Source organism: Agelaius tricolor, unplaced genomic scaffold (genome assembly GCF_023055355.1).
Source record: "Agelaius tricolor isolate 1412-34295 unplaced genomic scaffold, bAgeTri1.0.p SCAF_53, whole genome shotgun sequence".
NCBI classification, from domain to species: Eukaryota; Metazoa; Chordata; class Aves; order Passeriformes; family Icteridae; genus Agelaius; species Agelaius tricolor.
In genome coordinates, this window is record NW_027269313.1 from 601545 (window position 1) to 625404 (window position 23860).

The following is a 23860-nucleotide window of genomic DNA, read 5'->3' on the forward strand; positions in this document are numbered from 1 at the left end:
TTATTGGCATTCTGCTTTAAAACTGGCCCTAAAAATTACAGTGGCAGTATGTGGGCACCAAGGATTCATTCTAACCACAGAGCTCAGGAACCTGAACTTGTGTTAATTTGTTCTGGAGACCTCCAGCACACACCTTGACATTATTTTTATTGCCAACAGAAAGTCCTCATCTCCATCACCGGCTCTGAGCCCACAACACTCCGGGCAGTGTTTTCAAGCACTTGTAGTAACAATGTTCCTTAAAGAAGAAATAAAACCAGCAACTTCAATGTCAAATCTTGGGCTGTCAACTATGATGATAACACACATCCATTTCAACAGAGCTAAAATGAGCAAAGAAGTTTTACCTCTCTGCCAAGCACCAGATCCCTCCAGCATGTTTTAAATCAATGGGATAAACTGGAGTCTCAGGTGACAGGGAGGATATCAGTGAGGCTGACAGAGAAGGCTGTGATATGTGGGTATGATGCTCTGCAGAAATGCCCTCTTGCACACCCTGTACCCCTTTCAAGCATCCTTTTCACTCTGTGTTGAGTGATCACAAATGCCCCAGGCACGCAAGAGATCAGGATCTACCACTTTGTCCTTTATCCTGAACACAAAAACCAGAGCCAAAAGAAACCAAAAACCTCAGAAAAAAAAAAACCAAAACAAAACAAAACAAAAAAATAACCCACCACCAACAAAATCCTGACCCACAACAGGAGTCAGGATATGCTTCCTTCTTTCTCTCTGGGTGCTATCAGGTAACTTCTTTCTGCATCAGATGTTTCTTCCTTCATTAATTTCTTAACCTGCCCAAACATTTTGTCTTCTCCCAAGCCCAGGCAAGCCTTCCAGGGCCACAGCAATCCCACCACAGCAGCGTGGCCAACTCCACACCAGGCTGACACCGACCTTCTCCAGCCTGTGTCCTGCTCAATCTCAGCTTTGCCTTTGCCCATTCAGCTCAAGCACAAAAAACAGCACCAGAAAAAAAAAAAAAAAGGCAAAAAAAAAAAAAGCACAATGAACAGCGAGCTGACACTCCCCTCAGCACAGCCAATGACATCTCCCTCTGTTCCACCAGCCACAAAACAGTTCTCAACATGCTGCAGGAAAAGGCCAGAAGCCAAACAACTATACCCCAGTGGAAGAGAGCTTCAGAGAACAAGGTCATCCCCCTAGCGCCTCAGGACCTTGGAACAGCGAGGAGTTTGTTCAGTAAAAGTGGAGGTGAACAAGCCCTGTGCTTGTTCCACCAGTCCCTGCCAATCTGATGGAGGAGAAAAGTCCTATCTGATCCAGCATCTGATGTTTAGCTTAACACTGACCACAAGGAGTAAGACAAACCAACAATTACCACAGAGTTTTAAAAGTACTGTGAGGCAGCGTGGCCACTGTGGGAAGAAGAGCAAAGGCTGAGGGGAAAGCAGGAACTTGCTCTAGGTTAGAGAAAGAAAGAACACAGCTGGGGAAAAAGAAAAAAAAAAGCAGCCTGCAGGTAACACAGGTTAATCTGATAGTTCAGAGTGAGCATGAGGCATCACTCCTGTGGGGCACAAAAGCAGGGAAACAAGCAGAACAAGCAGACAGCTCCTTGCAGCCCAAGTGTAACTACAAAAGCAAAACCATCTTCTATTCCGCAGTATGCAGATCACCACCTTGCATCCTTAACGGGACGCAATCCTTCCATCTCACCTGGCAATTAAGGCAATTAGCTGCTGTAGCTCTGCCTGGATGTGCCCTGCAGTCACTACTGGCTCTCTGCCCTTCCAGCCAAACTGCAGCGAAACAAAAGGGCCTGAAACTTCAAAAGAGGCTTTGTCCAAGCCCTCCTCCCAAAAAAACCACCCCAAACCCAGAACTAAACCACATTCTGCTCTAACACCAAGTTTTCTGGCTGCGACGACTGACCCATTGTGATTTTCCCCAGACAGCAGCAGCCATAAAACACAAAGACACATAAGCAACAATACCAGAGAAACAGCACCAAAGGGGAAGAAGGGACCACCTTAGGAACTTTCTGCCCTGATTGCAAGGTTAGAAAAATATCCCTTATCAAGAGTAACAGTGCACGTGAATAAAAATAAGCAAGTCAGCCACAATCCATGGTATGGATTTAAAAGACTCAACAACAACAACAATGAAAAACAGGAGAACCCAAAAATCAGGGTAGTAGTTATGTCTGGCCACACAGGAAGCCTGCCACTCTCATCTGAAAGGTGGAAGGCAGAATCATGACTCACTGGCACCAGATTTGTGGATTTTTCTTGAAATGGTGCCTTGCTGCCCATAGTTCTCCCCTCGTTCTGGTATTGCATGAAATTGCTTCCGCAAAACCTGCCAAAGGCCCTCTGAATCCTTCAGGGGTTCATCTGTGAGGCAGCACAGAAGAAGACATCCAGTCTGATTATGCACTATCTACTTTGGAGAAGTGTGCAGAAATGGGAAGGGATTTACAGTTCTGGAACAACAGTCCAAGAAACAAGACTTAGTCAAGCAGTTTTGTGCCCAGCCTAGCCCTGGCAAAGCAAGCAGATGTATTTATATTTCAGCCTCTACATGAGGCAAAGTTATTTTCCACTGGCAAAGGCTAAAGTTCAGGAAAAAAAACCTGGAACAGGGCACTGGATGTTTCACTTAGCAGTTTTCAATGCATTTGCTGCTGCAATTAATTAAATTTAATTAAGATGTTGACATACCATGTACTGGGAGACTCAAGAGATCTTCTAGTTCTGACCTTACTTACATGTAGCTTTGTGATACGTGCTGGTATTAATGATAAATCCTGTTTGGTTTGCACAGCAGTGAAAAGCACAATTATTGAACTTCAAGGGCACACAAATAGTGTGCTACTTTCTATAGATCAAGAACTGGAGGCCAGTAAAAAGAAATGGACTTATACCACAGCAGCATGACTGAGGAGACATTAGAAACCACATCCAGGTCTGTTTAGCCTGGCACTTTGCTGTTTAATTTCAACAACTCAATATTCTTAAACACTAAAAGTTTTAAAAGCTGTAATTTTGAATTACTGCACGCAGCCTTGGCACAAGGAAATTTATGAGGCTCCAAATCTGCCAGCCTTATGAACAAAGAGCAGTGCTTTGCTCTACAACATGCCTAGGCCCAAGGGGTTATTTTCAAAAAATAAAGGGCTACTCCAAAAATCAGTAACAGCAGCCAGAGCAATTTAGGACAGGTATTTCACATGCTCTCCAGAAGCCTCTGCTGTGTTTGAAGGCACAAGATGGAACTGTTCATCAGCCTGTTAAGTCACTCTGCTTTACTTTACGGCAAGGGGTTGAGCTCATGTGTCTGCAGTTTGTGAGAGGAGGGCAGATCACCAGCCCCTGACCACAAACACAGTGATTTTAAATTCATAACCCCACTCACACAGGCAGTGTCTGTGGCCACGTGCTCTGCCCTCAGCTGATGATCCCTCTGCACACACAGCTCCTGCTGCTGCGCCGTGTTTTCTCACGCTCAGCCACACAATTTCTGTGTGTCTGCTCTGTGTCTCTGCAGCTCTTTCTTATGGAAAGAGATGGGAGCATTCCATCCTGGTGCCTTGGAAATGCAGATTTTTTTTTTTTAATTTTTTTTTTTTTTTTTTTTTTTTTTTTTTTTTTTTTTTTATTACATTGCCTTGCCCTCAATAGGAGCAGAGCTGGGAACACTTACCTGTGACACACATAGCCCCACTGGATGACACCACCATCAAAAAAAAAACCCAGAAAACCCTTTCTGGCCGGAGATTAACATGAATGCAAGCTCTTGCTCTCACAAAGGCTGAAGGAACTTGGAAGCAGATCCTGTGAGGAGATTCATCCAGTCCTCCCAGCAGTTTGCAGCATTTCCTTTTACAATTAACTTTTGCTGCTCACGGGCTCAGAACTATTAATGAACATTTCAGTGTAAATTGAAAATAAGTAAATTCAAACAAACGAGCCAAACACTCATGCAAATATATAGCAAACCCCCACCATTTCCTTCTTGCAAGACAAAAAAAATACTTGTGAACTATCAGGAGAGCCAAAGAACATTTTACCACAATGGCAACCTCATTGTGTCAACAAGAGCTGGGCACTACAAACTACAGAGTGCCCCTATACCATGAAAACCAGAAAAATAGCACTCATGACCAGTATTTTCTGGGAATTTTTTGTGTCTTATCTGTAAGAAGAACACCCACAAACCAAAATATCATCACACCACACGCCCCCCAGAAAACCCACAGAGTGCTTTACTTTTGGTTAGAAAAGGACACAGTGAAAACAGTTTCTTTATGTATTAAAATACTGCCCGGCAGGCAAAGAGGGGTAGGATAAAAAAGGCAGGATCTTTGAATGATGCATCTGTAAAAAAAGCCTTCTCTGCTGACCAACCCAGAGTGACACCGGCACCTTCTTGCACTACTGCCCTGAGAGAAGCACACAGGCTCTGAGTGATTGTTATTAACTGGACTGAAGAGGTTGCTATGCCTTCTAATGACACCAGAATTATAGTTGGCAAGGGATGGTCTACCCAAAACATTCAGCACCTCCTCCACTTCAGCTTCAGTTCCATGAAAAGCCTACCAGGCACCCCAAAAACACCTCTGGGATGTGCAGCTGAGTACTCCAGATTAGGTCTGCTGCTACCAACACAGAGCTGAAAGAGATGAGCCAGAGAAATATGAATACATTCACCTCTTTCAATGGATGGATGGGTCCAAAAGAACAAAAGGAATGATCTAAGGAAGGCCCGTCAGGGAACAATTTTTGCAGGGAAAAGAAGCATCACAGAAGTTCCACTGGGTTGCTGTTGCAGAGCAGCTCTGTTCATGCACTTTGCTGTTGCAATCCAGCACCCTTCTCCCTCTTCCACATTTTTACAGAGCTTAACAATCCACAGGATGAGTCCTGCCAGCTCCCCAAACCACCCTGCTGCATTTCCTACTCCAACCACAGCATCCATTCACAGGCAGGAGCAGCTCCTTTCTGCAACCACTTCAATTACACAAGCCTGCTGCACACCCACCAACCTACAAAACAAGCTCCCTAACAATGGGATGCAGCTTTTTGTCTGCCTCTCACCCCAGCCCAGGTTCAGTGCTGCCTCCCTGGTGAATTGGCTTTGATCATGGCTCACACTGCAGGTTATTCACACACACCAACAAACAAAAATCCAGCTTCTCCACACCACGTGAGCCCTTCCTAATACTCCAGCTGGACATAACAGTGCCTGCATTTCCTATTATTTCCTATTATTCCTATTAGTATTGACCAGTTGTTTCATCTGGTCTTGCACAGCACCTGTGACTCACAGGCCTGGGCCACGGAGGCAATGATTTATTGCCTTCTAAAAACCCAAAAAAACATGTGATGCCACAAGAGCAGCCACCATTAACCTCATCTGCAGCCAACTGTAGAATGTGGAAAAACTACTTAAAGCAGGTTATTCCTTCCTCAAGCAATGCTGAAAATGCTAACACTATTATTGTAACACCTGTACTTGTCTGATGAGCTCCCCAGTGGGTGGCTTCTATTATTGTCAAAGTGACTTAACCATTAACCCCATTTAAAGATGATCTAGCTAATTGGGACAAATTTGGCCTTGGTCTCAGGCTGTAATACAGGTCTAGGTAACGAAGTCAACCCAGTGAAATGCTGTTGTTAACAGAGACATCGTTTTAACTATTTCTAGGAAGAGTTCTTAAAGGCTGCAAAATCATCCTCTACAGGTTACAGCAGGTATCCTGAATTTTAACTCCACTAATCAAGAGTTTGAGCTCCTGGGATAAGGAAAATAAAAAAAAAAAGGTAACTGAACCATCCTTCCCAAAACTGAGTTATTGTCCTCACACCAATAACAAAAGACTGCTAACACACAGGAAAGGCTTGGACAGCTACTGAAAATTATTCTCCACTTCTTAAGTCAGTAGTGGAACATTTTATTTTAAAAGCAGAAAAAAAATAAAAATAAAGCAGTAGAACACATCTCAAGATGTACTCAGCTTGCTGGATTAGCTTAAGCTAGCATTACCAAAAATCTCAGTAGTTGCACTGTTCCAGACAACCCATTGACAAATAGGGTGTCTGGGAGCAGCTGGTCAAAATCTCTTGTTAAGATTCTGACTCTGACCCAAAAAGTGACTTGCTAAATCACAAAAATATCTTGCCTTGTTTTTTTTTTCCTTCAATGAGGTATTTTTATGCTGATTTACTTATTTCAATTCTTTTTAGCCATTTTCTGAACTTCCACTCTTTCTGATTTCACTTTCAGTTTTTTTGTTGTTTTTGTTTGGTGAGAAACAGAGGAAAATAGGAGACCAAAAATGCTACAAAACAATTACAGATAATATCTACCTCCCATCCTTAGTTCACCAGTATCCCAAGCAAAACAGCAAACAACAAAACTCCTGCTGTTTAGCAGCTAGAACCACTCAAGCTTCTGGAAAATAAAAAATTATTTTCCCCTCTTCTGACACACCTTCCATACATTCCAGTTCTTTGAACATCTGCAAATATTCTCCTTCCATGTGAATGAAACTCATCCAGGAATTAAGGTTTGTTTTTTCCAAAGAAGAGCTCTCCTCTTAACTGGTAGGAAGTGACACCAGAAGACGCCTCATAAGCTACTACTCAAAAAGCCTTAAATCTTGCTGTGATACCCCACACCACCTCTTCTATTTTCTCTGTTTAAACATTGGCCCTCCCTCTGCTGCTTTCCAAGCATTTTCTACACATCCCTCCAGCACAGGGGGATCAACAGCTCTCAAAAGGAAAAGGAAACACTGCTCAGGTTCTCCTTCCTGCAGCCGAGTATCTGAAGGCACTTTTGGTACCCTCTGTACAGCAGACAACAGCAGCAATTACTCTTCCTACTATTACAGGTTCACATTTTAAGCTTAATCATGTGGTTCCATCAAAGTGCTCTGCTCATGAGATCAGGCATTAGGAAAAAATTGTTCCCTGTGGGCATGGTGAGGCCCTGGCAGAGGTTTCCCAGAGAAGCTGTGGCTGCCCCATCCCTGGAAGAGTCCAAGGCGAGGTTGGATGGGGCTTGGAGCAACCTGGGATAGTGGAAGGTGTCCCTGGCCATGGCAGAGGGGTGAAAGGAGATGATCATCAAGGTGCCCCTTCCAACCCAAACCACTCTATGATTCTATGACTATAAAAGAAAATCAGGAGCATGGATGGAATTTGAAGACCCCTCATAATAATGGAAATTATGAGTCTGAAATATTTTCTACAATGTAGATCTCTGCTAGCAAAGCCAGCAGCGACATGTTCCAAAGTCATCTGGTGCAGTGAGGGGACAAATAATTGTAGTATGAGCTGGTGAGGACCTAAAGCAGATCACCTCCTACAACACCACGTTTAACTCTCGGGTTCTGATGCAACTTCTGGTTTCCTCTTAATGACCAAACGAAGATGCTTTTGGTGCAAAGCTGCCTGCTGCCATTTGGTTTGCAATACAAATATTAAGCGGCACCTTAGACAATTAAATTCTTGCTCTGAGGCACCTCTTACCATTAGAGTCCTCCACTTCTTCAGCAGGAGTGTGGTTCTTGGAGGTGTGGTGGGCGTGTGAGGCTGCAAGGTTGACAATGCGGGGTCTTGGTAGTGTCAGTGCTTTCCCATGCACTTTCAAGGAGTGCTCTTTCAGCTGGCTGATTGTCATGGTGGAAAATGAGCAGGAGGAACATTTGTAGGCATGTTCACCTGGGTGAGCGAAATACAGGCAAGTCATCAGCTCACAAAAGAAACAAAATGGGGCCCTCACACTTCTCTTACTGAACTTGGCAGTAAAATTCCCATGGACTCTTCAGAGAAAAAGACTGATCCCAAAGGAAACAAGCTATGCATGCCTCCTTGTTGGAGCAGTCTGGAGTCTGTGGGTGTAGACACCTGCCTTGGACCAAAGTATCACTTTCTGTAACTGCAGATCCTTGTACAGCGGCTGATGTCAAGAAAAAACAGAGACCAGACTTTCAGCATGCCTGTGTTGCATGGTATGGGAAGAAAACAGACTCTGGGATGAAAATGGAGCAACTTAACCACAGCACTTCCAAATTTGTCTGGGAGCACAGCAACTAGAGATGGTGAAGTCGTTTGTTTCTGCATGCAGCACATCCAGCGTCATTATTAATGAAGCAAGAAGGACACTACAAAACTCCAGCAAAAGGCCCTCCACAAACAAAAAAGAAAGAAAGAAAAAAAATTAAAAAAAAAAAAAAGTGTGTGGTGTAATTACATTTGGGAAAGGTTAGAGTTTTCCTTTAGAAAAACCTGCCATAAGGCAGCATCAATCTTCAAAGAAGTGGCAACCAAGTCAAGGCTGGTGAACACAGCAATGCCAAGTACAAAAGGGTGTATCTACCAGGCTGTGTGGAAGTGTGTTATGAGAAACCACTAAAAGAAGTGAAAGAACAGAAGCAATGCACAGTAGTGGATTTAATTTTGAATACATTCCAAGCCATAGAGACAGCAAACAAGGGGAAACAAATCCTGAATCAAGATTTGTTTTGCACGGAGGCATGAAGGCAACTGGAACACAAAGTGAAACTGTCCCAACACAAATAATGTGATATTATATACAGGTGCCAAATTATTGTTTTGGAAGTGCCACTTCCAGGTACAAGATTAACACTGGCCACATATGAGTTGTACAAAAGGTGCCAAAACTAATACAGAAGCAAAATATTCATGAACAGCAACAGAAGAACGAGAGTTTTGGTAATGGATGAAGCAGAAAATGTTTTCCACCTCTCAACAAATCCAGCAAAGAAGGTTCTCAAAGCAGCACTGTTTCCCACACCAGAAATAAGTGAACCAAAAGAGAATATAAAAACACAGCAGCCATTCAGAGGAAGCACACCTGAAATGATTAGCAACCATCCTCCACAAAACTCCCACCCCTGTCCTCCAGCAAAACCATGCTAATCATCAGGACAAAATACAAACTCATAGAATGCCCTTTTTTGGTGCATCTGAAAAAGAAGAGATCACTCAAAGAGTCTGAAGTGGTGAAACAAAAAAACTCCCCTTTGTGTTTTTTTCCAGCGACATTCCTCACCTGTGCATTGTACGAGTTACATATTTCCTTTTTGCAAACAGAAATACAACATTTCTTGAGTGGCACGCACAATGAGTTGCTCAATGAAACACAATAATTTAAGGACAAAAGATATTCCAAGGTTACAAGATACCACCAGTGGGATACAGATATAGACCTTCATGGTTCTGTCAGTGCAAAGAGATTCCTGGATGACAACGTGCACCAAGCATGAACTTAAAAGCACCACAAGACATTAAAGCAAATAAAAGATGATTACATACCAAGCAGCCTGGACACACTAACAAATATGCCCACAATTTTTGTTTCCAATGGACATCAAGGCATGAAAGGATGTGCCTGATTGCAGAGGAAAAGCTACAGTTTGGCCCAACAGAAGTCTTCTGCACTTTTTTTGACTGCTAGTTTCGCGCCTCACCAAGTGATCATATTAATACACATGCAAATAAATAAATGCAAGCATTTATGTAGTGGCTCTCAACACTTGATATGTACTCAAAGCACTGTGTTCCAGAATACATAGAAACTGAAGAGGACCAATGCTCTTATCTTACAATCATCCATTTCTGCATTTCCAGAGTAATTGCTGATTAAGAAATCGGTAACAAGGATTCCTCAAAAACACAAGCAAAAAAAAAAAAGGAAAAAAAGATAAAGAACAGGTGAAAAAGTTCAGATGAAAACAACAGAGAGCCCGTTTAGAGTAACTGTAAACTGTTTTGCTCCATGCCAAAGGAGATGGCACACACACTGGATGAAAAACAAATGCCAGAAACACTGGTACCAGCTGTCACACAAGAACGGATTTTGTAGTTCACTGAATTTTGATCCGTACCCAGAAAATGAGGCAGAGAGGCAGACTGAGTAAAACACTTCAGGATTCAGGATTTTATGGACTTTTAAAGATCTCCAGGAGAGTTCAGGGAAAATTCAGGAGGACTGAAGTTTTAAATTCTGAAGAAATGCATAATGAGATGATTGACAATTGAAAAGAAAAAACAACAAAAGGTAACATAAGAGAGGTTCAGAGAACCACCATGCCATTGAAAAACTGGGGAGTCTGAGGAAGCCAGACATGCTTGTTCAGTAATACATATTTCTGAATGACTGAGTCAAAACACACCAAAGCAAAGTTCTGACTGAAAAACATACAAGCAACTTTTCTGTGACATGACCATCCACTTGGTAGAAATGGGACTGAGGCAGAAACATCCATAAGCCTTTGGAAACTCTATTACCCAAGTCACTGTGCAAGCACTATCTAGGCAACCATGAAATTGTGTTCTTGTAGAATGCAAAACATGGCCCTTCATGGGGTGTCTGTCCACTAAACAAAGCTCAGAAGCATGAATTCCTAATAAATAAATCAATGAATTACATGAAGAGAAGTGTGAAGTAAATATTAGTTGCATGGTAACTTTGGGTCTGAAAATCTGGCAGGTTCAAGCAAGAAGCCCAGCTGTCTAACAGCATAAAGAAAACATTACTTAATGGTTGGTGAAAATAAAGAACCATGGCTCCTCCACACAGGACGTGGGATTCTGTGAACTGGAACTGCTGCATACAGTTGGATTTCCTAGAAGGGACAGAGTGCCACGCTCCTCCCATACAAAAGAAAGGTGGCAAAGGTGAAGCTAATCTATTTTATCCATCCAAGTACAGAAACTGGCACAAGCTCTGTGAAATCCAAAAAAAAAAAAAAAAAATACAGGAAACAAAGTACACAAGACCATCAATTCCTCCTGTATTTCTGTGTAGATGAAAAATGCCTTTGGATCAATGGCAACAACGATTTTTTTTTTGTATCAGCAGACAGCTACAAATTTCTTATGCCTTTTCTCATCCATTTTTCCACCTTCCTCCTCCACCCCAGAGTATATGACTTTGAGTAACCAAATAATAAAAGAAGGAACATACTTGTGGGTCCTTTTAATCAGAAACTCCTGTTCAAAGAGTTTCTACTCACAACTTTTAAACAGCTGGGCTAGTTCTCAGATTTTCAGACTGGTCACTATCCTATTATCTGCACCAGAGTGCATGTTTGGATTGCAAACCAAAAGATAACCCTTCAATGAAGGATGTGTGACGGTGCCAAGAGTCTATGGCCAAGGAATAAAGACGAGGAAATCCTGAGTCTCACTTTTTAATAATCAAAGGTGCAACAACTTCAGGTGACCTACTCTGTGTGACACATCACCTTCCCAATTCCTGTTCCTCAGAAGCATGTCTTGCTTGCTTGCTGGTATGGATTCCATACTGAAATTTGCAAGACAAATTTCCATGTTTGGTAATGCAATTTTGACATTCTGAGCCTGTTGCACACAGACCTGACTCCCAGTGCTTGCAGGGGTAGGTTTTAACAGGAAAGCCAGCATAAGACTCTACCAAAAACCAAGGTGCTGTTCACAGTCTTTTTCCCAGAGTCACCTAAAGCACAAACAAAAATGCAAAGAGCAGAGCAACGCTCACTGCCAGTTTCGTTATGGCATCTACGGTACAAGCGATGAAATCCACTTGGAGAAAAGCAGAAATAAGGGAAAAAATATCATTCGTGTAAGAGAAAAGAGAAGAAAAAAACTTCTTGAAGTACCCATCAGTTTAAATCCTTGCCCTTCCCACTACCCAAACTCCCACTTAGCCCAACAGATTCCGTCGGCTGTCCAGCCACAAGTGCGGCCCTCGGAAAAACCTTACCCAGCTCTGGTGACAAAACACGCGGTTCACCCCAGCATCTGTGACCAGCCACAAGAACACAGTGGGCCATTTCAGCTGCAAGACTGAGAGGGCAGAACTTACCAGCATGAGCCTTGAGGATATGGGTTTTCAGGCGGCTGTTGTAGGAGGACTTGAAGGGGCAGAGCTTGCAGCGGAATGGCTTGTGGTGCCCGTGGTGGGTCTGCATGTGGCGGTCCAGGCTTGAGGGGAGACAGAAAAAGGGAGACAGAAAAGGGTCAATTTTGTTCCAGCTGTGCCTTCAGAGGCAGAGCAAAGCACTTTACAGCAGCAGCAGAGCAAGTAAAGGTCCTTTCTCACACTCTCTCTTCAACAAATTCAACAGGTCTGCTCGCACAATGAAGTCACATCGAGTGTCAAAGAAAGGAGCAGAGCTGGCACCAATTCTGTATATGCAGAGAGCAAGCCACCTAAATAAACTTATAGGGCAAGATTAGTATAAATTAAGTTATGCATGATCCAGACTGAGAGGACCAGCTGAAGAAACATGAAACAGGCAAGAAATTATTTTCTTATAAAATTGTCGTTACTGCCAAACATTTTTTGTGAAAATACGTATGTCCCCTCTTTTCCTGGTGATCAAGAGTAAAAAAAAAAAAAAAAAAAAAATTTTTTTTTGTTGACCAGCTTTACTGAGGAAGCCTTCTTTTGGTTACAGCAGGAAAAGCAGATTAGAGATCCTGCTCTGGGGAGGGTGCCAGCAGGCTACAGTTGATGAGTTCCAGGATTAAAAGGCAGCAGAGTTTCAGAAGCAGCAGTGTAGGAGATTCTACATGAAGCTCAGCAGGAGAAGAAGGAGTGGCAAAAGACCAGCCTCTACTTTCTTCAGGGAAAATGGAAGTACCAACAGCCTGAATACTCTGAAGTGATCAAAAACTGCTCTCAACACAATTTGTCCTAGCAGCTCACTAAAGTTTGGAGGAGAAAAAAGGATGCTTCCCACATTTTCTAACAGAAGATCAAATTCATTCTAACTGAGTGAATCCTGCAGAGCTCTGCAGTTCCTGTGCTGTGGCTGACAGACATGAATTCACTGTCTCTGGGTGGCAGGCAGGTAGTCTGAGCCCAAGCTGTAAATATTTCCAGTACAGCCCTCCACTTTGGACACATTCATGCTTTGTGATCTGGTCTTAGCTTGAGTCATCTCATGCACAGCGATGGAACAACAACGGGGCAGAGACACTGCAGGAGTTGCAATTTGCCAAAACTGCCCTCCACCCCCACCTCAGTTCTAGAAGTATTTCAGGCGTAGCTCTTCTCATTCGTCCCAAATTGTCCTGCTCTTTTACAGAGTATCAACATGTAGCTCAAATAGCAGTTGTTCCAGCCCTGTCACACTACACAAGATTTCACGTGATCTTCAGTCCCACACTGACAAGAGCCTGAGCCAGAAAATCCCTGTTTACGAGAGCTAACACTGAAGCCTGTGTATTCAAACATCTGATAACAGCAAAAAAATAGAAAATGAACTTGTATCTCCTCTTAGGGTCACTTCATACAAATACAACTTAGCAGAAATCCAGGATGGAGTTTGGGACAAGACAAAACGCACAGCTTTTCCAGAGAAATGGGGGAAAACATCTCCTAAATGAGTAAGGCTTTGAAGACTCGCAGTGAATACTTCATAAAACAAAACTTGTTTTAAACAGCCTCCAGGGCATGAGATTACTTAACAATTAAAGCAGACTGCCAAAGAGGTATGTAATACATATTAAGCTATTATAAATATACATACCTTAAGGTACTCAACATGGCAGTAATTAAAACTGTATTCACAACCACACAGTTTGCCAGCTGCACTCTTGCAGAAGGAGGTTTTATAGTTTTGGTCAGATTTGGGAGAATAGTGGGCTGTTTAAACATTTGGCTTGGGTTCCTTCACCGACCTAATCTCCCAGGGGAATAATTGCATCAGAAACAAAAATAAAAAGAAGCAAACAACTTCAACAACAGAAACCACACCTATCATCAAGTTAGGTGGTGAGTTCTTCCCTGCCATCCACCACTTTTTGATTCAACCATGCTGCAACTTCTGGGACATGACTTATCCTCAATAGGAAACAGAGGCACCAAACTCAACAGAAGTCTTTTTGTTGAAGCAAGTTTACCAGGCAAACAGCAAGCCCTGCAGGGGCTCCCCTCATTTGCCAGCCTTTCCAAAGCAGGGTGGGATACACCCAGCCGTGCACATCCTTCCCCCAAGTCCCTCTCCTACCCTTGGCTGCTCAACTCCGGGGACCTTTCCAACTGCGACATCTATTTGCAATGCTGTGACACCAGCAGAAACTTTGCTTTTTAACACAAGGAACTAAAAAAATGTCTTCTCTTCCACCTGCATTTGACTGCAAAACGGCGACATCATCACCAAATTTAAGAGTGCCTGCATCAAATGAGCACCTGGATCTGTCTCCTTTTGTTAAAACAGTGAACAAGCGGCTCTCTCCCCAGAAATGAAGAGGAAACACAGACCTGTGAATCAGGTCCAGGGTGCCACTGGAAAATATACCATAAACCCCATCTTTTGGGGGGACATATACATTTTTATTATTAAAATAATTTTTAAAACTATCAGACTTTAAGCTAAGTCAAATCTCAGGGAAACAAATGATAAGAAATGTGACTGTTATTATGACCATGTATCAGACAAGGAAGCAGGATGAGGGAGTCACTCATTCAACATACTGTTATGAATTTGAAATATTTGACTGAAATTGCATAATTTGCCATAATTAAGAAAAAAAGTCTGATTTAAGGTAAATTTATGACACTGTTTAAACATCAGAAATGAAAAATCAGCCCACAAAAAAAGTAGTCATTACAAACAAGGTAACTATATGCAGCAGAAGTTTCTTAAATATGCAAGATTAACTCTTCTCTTTTTGGCTTGTTAACTCTCTTTGTTAATTTGACAAAGGTGCATAAGTGGTGGGGCTGCACTGTTTGCATACTGAAATAATCCTTATTCTTTGGCTTGCATGCAAAGAAGGCTGACACGAATTCAGGAACACATAGAGGTGCAATCTTTCACAAACAGCCAATCATAACGGCCAAAGACTTTGCAGAGTGGAAAACAATGTAAACACCACGAGAAAAGTGTGGCTCAGCATCAATTCAGGAGAGCTCTCCTTCAGTGTCAGCCCACCAACCAGCACCGCTAGCTGGCAACTCTTTAGGAAACCCAAAATAATTAAACAATTTAAAAAAAATTTTTAAAAAAAGAAAAAAAAAGAAAAAAAAAAAAAAAAAGAAGGAAAAAAAAAAAAAAAAAGCAAAAGCCACAACTTACTTGTGCCTGAAAGCAGAGACAAAGGAGCAATACTGGCAGCTGTACTTGTCTTCCCGGGCAAACATGGCCAGAGCCAAGTGACTCCTCTCGTGGGACCGCAGACCCTGCATAGACATCAAAACCCGGTCACACTGGCTGCAGTGGTAGCCCCCAGGCCTGGCTTCATCTTCCAGGGATGCTCCATATTCAGCTTCTGTAAATTCCACAATGCCAGGGTCTTTGGCTCCCTCAAAACCCTCCATCAAAGTTGTGTTTGAAGGATCTTCAGCTTCCTGCTAAAAAAGACATATCCCCCCAAAGCCATCAATTCTCTCTCTCCCTTCTGCCCCTCAGTCTTTCCCCTGTGTTCACCAGAACATCCAGGCTTCCCACTGCTTTATTCCTCTAAACATATCCCTACACAAGCTCCACATCAATGGCTTTCTGGAAAAAAAAAAAAATTACCTATTCTTGGGAGAGAAAAACATAATTACATCTATTATGTACATGCATGCATATGTCAAAAAAAAAAAAAAGGTCTCACTCCTTGAGCAAGTTTGTGTCAGATCATGCAAAAAGCCAAGAAACCTATCTTTCCATGGTCTTGGTGTGAACTTGGTGTGAATCTTCTAAATTTGATCACATAATAATTAGTAAATTACAGAGAAGTTAATTTTAGTTTATTTTGCTCTAGCTGACTGTAACTACCCTGAAGACTAATACAGCTGTCTACTCTTCAGCAGACTTTGTTCATCAGCATCAAACTCTCAAGAAACAAACTGGTAGACTAAGACCCTAGAATCCTCTAAAAATATAGAGCAAACAGAAAAAGTCCTTTTTTTAACTTTCTTTCATAACCTTCCTTTCCCATTTCTAACTAGAGCATGCATTTGTGCAGCTGCTTAAATACCCTGTAAGAGGCATTTCCAGCACATTCTTTAGGCCATGGCTTTCAGCTTTTGTTCCCTGATGCAAGATTTTATTTACTCAAAAGAAAGCACTGACCCTACACAAGCATCACTTGAGAATTGAGAAGAGGGAAAGGACTCTTAGGAGAGAAGCATCTGAATCTGTCAGGAGTACCAGGTGAGAAGGCAAGGAAAGGTCAGTGGTAGGGCAATGAAAGCTCTCTTAGGTGGGGAGAGTTAGGCTGTGGAGGACAGGGCTTCATCACAAAAAGCAGATTATGTCACGACAAAAGGCCTGTCACTCATGCAGCAGGAGCCTCTGACAAGAGCTAATTCCCACAGCCTTGCTTCACTTTCACTTCCCCTGCCAATAAACATCCTGGAAATCGGACTTTGGAACACCACTTGTCCTTGGAGATGTCATAGGAGGCACCCCCTTTCCACAGGGAGAAAGGAAGAACGTTTGCATCTCATCACCTGGAGGGGATCACTGGCTCAGGTGGCCACTGAGTGCTTTGTCTGGAGCCAGTGTGCAAATTCCATGTGGAAAGGTGCACCACAAGCAGCTTCACACATTTGTATGTGCACACTTCCTCTTCCTAAAATAAAAATCATATACATACAGGAAAAAAAAAAGGAAACAAACTACTCTTTTTTGAGCTTAACTAAGTAGAAATGTAGCCCATAAAGCAGCTGAGATAAAGTTTCCCACTCATAAACCATCTTTTGGTCATCAACGACACCAACTCCTTTGTGGCTGGGAAGAAATGAGGATTAAAGAGTCTTCGTGCCCCTGGATCGAGAGTGAAAATAAGTTAAAAAACATCTTGAAACGAACCAAATGCACTTCAGAAACTCAGTGTTAGATTAAAACATCATGCTGAACCGGAATGCCCAGTTCAAAACCCATCCAGAGCTTCACGAGAGCCCTCCACAGGTTATCAACGAGGCCTTTATTTTAAACAATGCAAGTAGTTTCAGTCCCTTTCGGTCACCTTTCAGGAATTCTTACCTTTACAGTGGCCGACACGGAAGAGACGTTCCCGTACTGGACATGCTTGCGGAGGTGATTACAGATGGCTCTGAGTGTTGGATGCACTTCCACGCAAAACTTGCACTTGTAGCCAACCACCTTCCTCTCCTTGAGTTTTGAAACATCCTCCAAGTGTCCAAAAGCCTGTTTGAGCACACAAGCACAAACCACTGAAGGCGGGTTTTGCCACCTTGTTTTTTAGGAGCACAGACCAGACTTTAGACCTGATGTTACACTTGATGTCCAGTCTTGCAGAACTGCAAGGTCAATTTCTGCTGAGATCATTAATTCCTACAAAGTACATGGACAAGACATCTGTGCAGAAGAAACATTCATTTTATGGCTAACAGTGGTCCTCTAGAAGACCATTTTGGTTTGGCCTGAAACTGTGCCTCCTCCACCTCCTCCTCCTCCTCCTCCACGACCCCAGAACTTCCCCAACTTCTGTGCAAAGCTTTTCCTGCGCAAGTGCATTTTTTCAAACTGAAGCAGAAGGAAGGGGGTAAGTGGGCAAGAAATGGAAAAACAATTTGGTCCTCTCCTTATGAGGCACCTGCCCAAAGCTCCTATCACCAGAAAGATCCGTGTCATGCTAACCCCGAGTGCTCAATGAGACAAAGGGCTGAGAGAGAGAAGGTTGAGAAGAAAACTGATGTGTTATTCAGAGGGACATGGAAGAAGGGGATGGGACATTTTGTAGAGAATCTGAAAGTACATGGCAGCCTTGCCACAAAAGAACAAGCAAGTGTCAGACACAGATGGCCCTCCAGAAGCGTGGGAGGGAGGAAAGAAGATAAAGAAAATACTGAAGGAAGCGGTAGGAAGGAACAAGGTTTCCTACAGAACCTAGGGAGGATGGATGAGGAAATTAAAGCAGGATGTGTAATTGACTTATGGAGCTCACTGGCACTCTGAGTCATTCATTAGCCTGTGGTCATTTGGCTGTCAAAGAGAACATGCAAGTGGGCATTGGTGGGCTCCCTGGTGGGGAGCAGGGGGCAGAGAAAGAGACCAGACACACAAATCCTTACCCTCTCTTGTTTGAAATCTGCAAAAGCACCATCTGCATATTTCTGCTTGCTCAAAAGCTGCTTCCTCCTCTCCTGACGTTTGGCACGCTTCTGGAATTCCTCATTGTGACCATTCAAGTGTGCAGTCAGCTCTGCCGTGCTATGCAATTTTGTATCACAGTGCTTGCACTGGTAGACAGGGCTCTGAGAGCGGGTGCCGCTTCCAAGTATGGAAAAGTCCCTCTTCAAATCCTTGCTGTGGTGGTCAGTGTAATGCATGCACAGCAGCTCTGCCGTGCTGAAGGACAGCTTGAAACATTTAATGCACCTGAAGGGAAGCCACTCCATTTCCTGAGCCTCAGCCTCCACCTCAGGCTTTTCAAAGTCGTTCCTCTCCTCGGCTGGGGCTGGTTTTTCATGCTCATCAGCGTACACGGCAGTGAAATATCCCCCCAGCTTGCTGGCGTGCTGCTTCTTGGGGAAAACACCGGGGTGACGCTTCATGTAGTGGGACACAATGCCCTTCTTGCTGAAGGACTGGAAGGAACAGAGCGAGCACTTCTTCTTCTCCACAGCCCTCCTCAGCTCCTCGCTGAGCTGAGGAGTGTCGTCCTTGGGAGGAGATGGAATGATCACTTTATTGGGTTTGTCGCTTACTGTCCTGGAGGCTGCCAGGCAGTGAGTGTAGTAAGCATCAATGTCATGTCTTTTCTGGTAGTGTGCCGCGAGCCCTTTGCGGATGGGGTTGGTGTAGGAGCACAGGGCACACTTGAAGAGGTTGTTCTTGCCCTCCGGCTGCGCCCGGACGTTGTTGTGTTTGATGCGGTAGTGTCTTGCTATCCCCTTCCGGGTGGAGCAGAAATATTTACAGAGCTGACACCGGAAAACTGTGTGAGACACTAGGTGAGAACTGGAGAAATGAGGCGCCGGCATGGAGACCTCCCCAACGTCCTCAGCAGCAATTTCTGGGGAGGCCTTGATTTCGGTCACCATGTCTGGCTCCACTGAGGCAGACACCTTTGGCGGTGACTGGGCAAAAACGTCGAACTCGGGCTGGTTGTGGTACTTCTCATAGTGGATTTTCAGCTTCTCGAGGGTTCCGTGGGTGTAGGGGCAGAGTTTGCAGCGGTAAGCACCGTAGCCTTGCTTGAAAATCCTGCTTGTCTCTTCCACGTCGTTCTGAGCTATGTCAGTCGACTGCTCCACGTCGTGCACAAAGTCCTCAGCAGTGACTTTTACTGATGGGTGACGCTTCTGGTAGTGTGTGAGGACACCATGAATGCGTGTGTTAATGTAGGGGCAGTGTCTGCACTTGTACACAGCCCCTGGGTTAATGTCTATATCCTGAGCAAAGTCTGCTGCCTTCACTTTCATGCCAGGATGCTTTTTGCCGTAATGTGTCAGGAGGCCGTGCAGGTTGTTGTACTCAGACTGGCACACTGTACACTGGTATGGAGTGGAGGAGATGGCAGGATTTGCAGAAGCCAGCTGGACAGTTTTCTCATGGGAAAGGCTGGGATCCTCTGCACACTCTGCATCCTGATCCATCTGTGGTGCTGCTATCTGGTCTTCAGATTCCATCCTGACCCCACCTTCATCAGGCTGTGGCATCGTTTTCTCAGCAGTATCTTTCTCCTTAATGATATCTAACAACACAGATTCATCTCCATTCATGGCCCAAGGGTGAAATGCTTGGTAGTGATTCGTAATATCCCAAATAGAAGATGCTTCAAAAATGCAGTCTCTGCATTTGTAGGTCTTCATCTCTGTTGGCATCACTAGGGCGGGAGGGGAAGGATCGGGACCCGCCCAGAGTTTGGTGGCCATGTAGGTATAATCAACATAATGCTCGGGATGCCTCCTTTGGTAATGCACAAGCAAGCCACTCGGCTCTGTGTGTGAATAAATGCACCATTCACAGTGATAACCAGCTTCTATCAAGCCATCCAGAAACGCCCACCTCAGTATGGATGTCACCGTGGCCTTCAGATTCGGGTGGTCCTTCTTGATATGCTTCCTCAATGCATAGAAGTAAGGGGAGGTGTAGCTGCACTGCCTGCACTTGAGGGCTCTCAGCTTGGACTTGTCCCGCTCGGCGCCGGAGGCGTGGGCGGGCAGGCTGCCAGCCGATTTCTTCTGCCCACGGTCACAGAGGCTCCTGATGGTGGCCGTGTGCTGCCTGATCACGTCCGCGTTGGCTTTGAAGTCGCGGTGCTTCTTCTGGTAGTGGATGAGCACGCCCTTCACTGTCCTGTTCCCGTAGTCGCAGTGCTGGCAGAAGAACATCTCGTTCTCCGGAGGGTTCACGGAGCCCTCGCGGCCCAGCTGCTGCATGGACACCGGCGGCCTCTGGATGCCGGGGGGCAGCTCCCCTGCCCTCATCATGGCTGCGGTCGGTGGGGCCTGCCTGATGTACTTGGCCGTGACCTTGATCTCCGGGTGCCTCTTCTGGTAGTGAACGAGCACCCCCACGACAGAGCGGTTGCTGTAGGAGCAGTGCTTGCAGTAGTAGAGCTCCGTAGAGAGGTCTGGGGGTGGTGGAGGGGGTGGTGGAGGCTGAGAACCCAAGCTGGAGAGTTTCGGGGAGATGGGAGCCCCCAGCTCAAAGGACATTTGGGCGAGGGCAGAGCCCCTGTCGACAGACACTACACGCATGGTCTTCTGGATCCTGAAATATGAGGCCTTTTCTTCGGGGTGTTTTTTCTGGTAGTGCACCAGAACTGAATGCATGTTAGGGCTTGCAAATGAGCACACGTCACAGTCATAAACAACCACAGTGTTGACTGAAGGTTCCTTCTGATTTTCACATTCAGGACTGAAACTCTTGGTGGCACTTTTGTTAAAACCAGCTGGCACACCAGTCCCGCGAGCCACGGGGGTGGAGGTTGCCATAGTTTTTGGAGCAGAATTCAAGATCTCTCTCAGCGTCTGAGACTCTGTGTTCAGCCCTTCTTGCTGCTCAACAACATAGCTCGAAAATATCATTGCATTGTTAATTTTCACTGTGGGATGCATTCTTTGGTAATGTGGCATCAGGCTTCTAACATTTGGGCTTGTGTAAGAGCAGAAGCGGCAGCGGTAAATCAGATCAGAATGATCAAAGTTCAGTACATTCATAGCTTCAGGATGATGCTCCCCATAATGCTGCTGCAGGTCTTCAAAATTCGTGTAGTCAATGTAGCACTCGAGACACCGGTACACTGCGCTGTGATCATTGGGATCCAGGATGTACCTAAAGCTGAATTTGATGTAGGGATGCATGCGCTGGTAGTGGGTGCTAACACTCCTGGCAGATTTGTTGCTGAAATCACAGTGTTTGCAATAGTAAAGCCTGCCAGAGTCGCTGAACTCCGAATTCTCGTTGTTCTGGTCAGTACCGTACATGTTGGACTGGCTGCCCAGAACAGAGGCATTAGGGCTCTGATGCTCCTTCATGCTGACAGCAGAGTAGTAGTCCTCCTCATCCTCAGACAAAGTGAGCTCAATCTCCGCCCCGTTGGTGGAATTGTAGTCGTGCTGCATGCTCCTGAAGCTCGCCTCCTTCTGGGAATCATTAGCCTCCCTGCCCCACATTTGCTGGGGTGCGTAAGAACTGGAAACCTCTATCATTGGTTCTGTTTGCTCTTCCTCTCTGTCCAACTCCACCTCTATCTCCACCTCATTGTCCTCCTCCTCTTCCTCATCATCCTCTACGTTAATCACAGCATCCTCCTGCTGTTTGTTTTGGCTGATCTTGCTCTGCAGGTTGCTCGCTATTTCGTCAATCCTAGTTCTCTTTTTCACGGGAGAGAGATCCAAAGGGAAGTCGTTTGAGACCTTCCTGGGGGCTTTTGCAACAAAGTTATTTTTAGATGAGAGCCCAAGGATGGAGGTCTGGCTCTTCTTCACCGTGCTGGCAGAGGGGTGAGCATCTGCCTCGCTCTCCTGCGGTGCGTTTGACGGCGGCCCATCGTATTTTGGCAAGTTGTCACAGAAGGAATGCTTGTGCTGCTGATGAACTCGGAGGCCCTTCAAAGTGGTGGTGGAATAGTTGCACAACGTGCACTTGTATGGATGCTGTGAATGGGGCTGGGGCGACTGCTGCTGCTGCTGCTGCTGCTGCTGCTGTGGTTGTGGCTGCGGCGGCTGCGGCTGCACGGGTTCCATCATCCCGGCTGATTTCCTGCCGTTGATATTCCCGCTTTCGTAGGACACCGTGCTGTCGTTCAGGGACGAGGCAATGCTCTCAGCCTGGGAGTTCATGGTGTCCCAGTCGGATGTTGCTCCCGTGTGGCACTGCTTGTGGGCACCGAGCTTCAGGGAACTCTTGCAGGTGAAGGGGCACTCGTCACACTTGTAGACAGCCGTCTTCCCAGACAGGTGGATGTTCTCAATGTGACGGGAAATACTTCGGCGGTGCATCGTCAGGAAAGGGCAGAAAGGACACTGGAACCTGTTCATGTATCTCCTGAAAGGAATCCCCTTTGTTTCCAATAGTTTGTTGCCATCAGATCCCATCAGCTGCTCTGCAGACATTCCTGAGGTCTGGTGATCCATAGAGTTTAAGCCATTCTCGCTGTCCATTTCATTTAGCTCTTCATCTGAGCTGGAGTCATTTAGCATACTGCTTGTTTCCAGGTCAGCAGAAGAATTCGTCATATCAGCAATTCCATAGCGGGATCTGTCAGACAAATTAACCATGCCCGAGTTGTGAGGTGACTTAGGCTTCATTTGAGGGTAAGACACAGAAGAAAACTTCGAAGATGTAGAAGAGTTGGGCCTGATGAGTGAATTGCCCATAGATCCCCTGAAGTTTGAGACGTTAGCACTCGACATCTCACGTCCTGTAGTGTTCATGGACATGTAATTCGAGTTTGGAGAGGCACTCTGGGCACTCTTACTCTGCACCTCGGGTGCGCTGGTTCCATCCTGCTGCTGCCTCAGGCTCGACAGGATTTTCACCATGCTGCGGTGCTTCTTCATCATGTGGTCACACCAGCGCTCCCTCCGAGGTGTCTGGTAGCTGCACCACTCACAGCAAAAGTTGCCCCTAGACTTGGTCAGGGGCTTGACCATCGACTCCAAAATGCTCCGCTCCACCACCTCTGCCGGCAGCTCCTTGCAGGGTTCCTGCACTGGCACAGAAGCAGACGTTGATTCAGACACAGCAGCAGCAGCAGCAGCAGCAGCAGCAGCAGCAGCAGGAGCTGAACTCTCTTTCAGGTTGTTTTTGTGATACATTTTCTGGTGCTTAATAATCCTCGCACGCCTGGGTGACTTGTAGGTGCAGAACTGGCAACTGAAAACTTTACCAAACCCTTCATGCATCATGATGTTGTAATTTAGGGAACTAGAAGCCGGTGGCCCCACTGAGCTCCCCCCAGCCTGTGCTCCATGAACCTTCCGTGTGTGCTCTATGAGGAGGTTTTTGGAACGGAAGTAACGCACACAGAACTTGCACTGGAAAAACTTGCTGGTTGGTTTAGGGTTTGGAGCCATATGCTGGCCATAGAAAGTCTGGCTCTGGCTATAGTAACTTCCAGTCCCCATCTGACTTGTTGCATTTTGCCCTAAAATGAGAATTAAGGCGTATATGTAAATTTGTAAATAAAATAAAATTAAAAAAGGCTTTTCCTTCACCCACCCTGTATGCTTAAGAATGTAACCACACCCTGAACTGACAACAACCATTACAGGATTCCTTCACTTGCTTATGGTAATATCTACAGACCTGGCAATGGTCAGGAAAGTGACCATTATGCATAATTTCTACATATAAATGACTGTGGTGTACAATTTTGGGTGGATAGTTTCCAAAATGACCTTCTTGGGGGGAAAAAATAAAACTAGTTTCAGTTTGAAAACTAACAAAAGTTGTAATTTTGAG

At 44.9% G+C, this 23860-nt stretch overlaps 1 protein-coding gene across 6 annotated transcripts in view; it reads right to left on the minus strand.

The window, feature by feature from the left end:
- The window catches only part of ZNF462 (zinc finger protein 462), a 90954-nt gene that overhangs the window by 27262 nt on the left and 39832 nt on the right, over positions 1 to 23860 (minus strand). For 3 of the 6 annotated variants that reach the window (XM_071455738.1, XM_071455740.1, XM_071455739.1), the window contains exons 3-7: positions 18016 to 23543; positions 16964 to 17128; positions 15065 to 15339; positions 11842 to 11960; positions 7500 to 7691 (exon numbers count right to left, since the gene is read on the minus strand). In XM_071455738.1, the coding sequence (XP_071311839.1) occupies positions 7500 to 7691; positions 11842 to 11960; positions 15065 to 15339; positions 16964 to 17128; positions 18016 to 23543 (6279 nt within the window). The remainder of the gene's footprint in view (positions 1 to 7499; positions 7692 to 11841; positions 11961 to 15064; positions 15340 to 16963; positions 17129 to 18015; positions 23544 to 23860) is intronic. The other 3 variants (XM_071455742.1, XM_071455741.1, XM_071455743.1) reach the window with 3 other exon arrangements.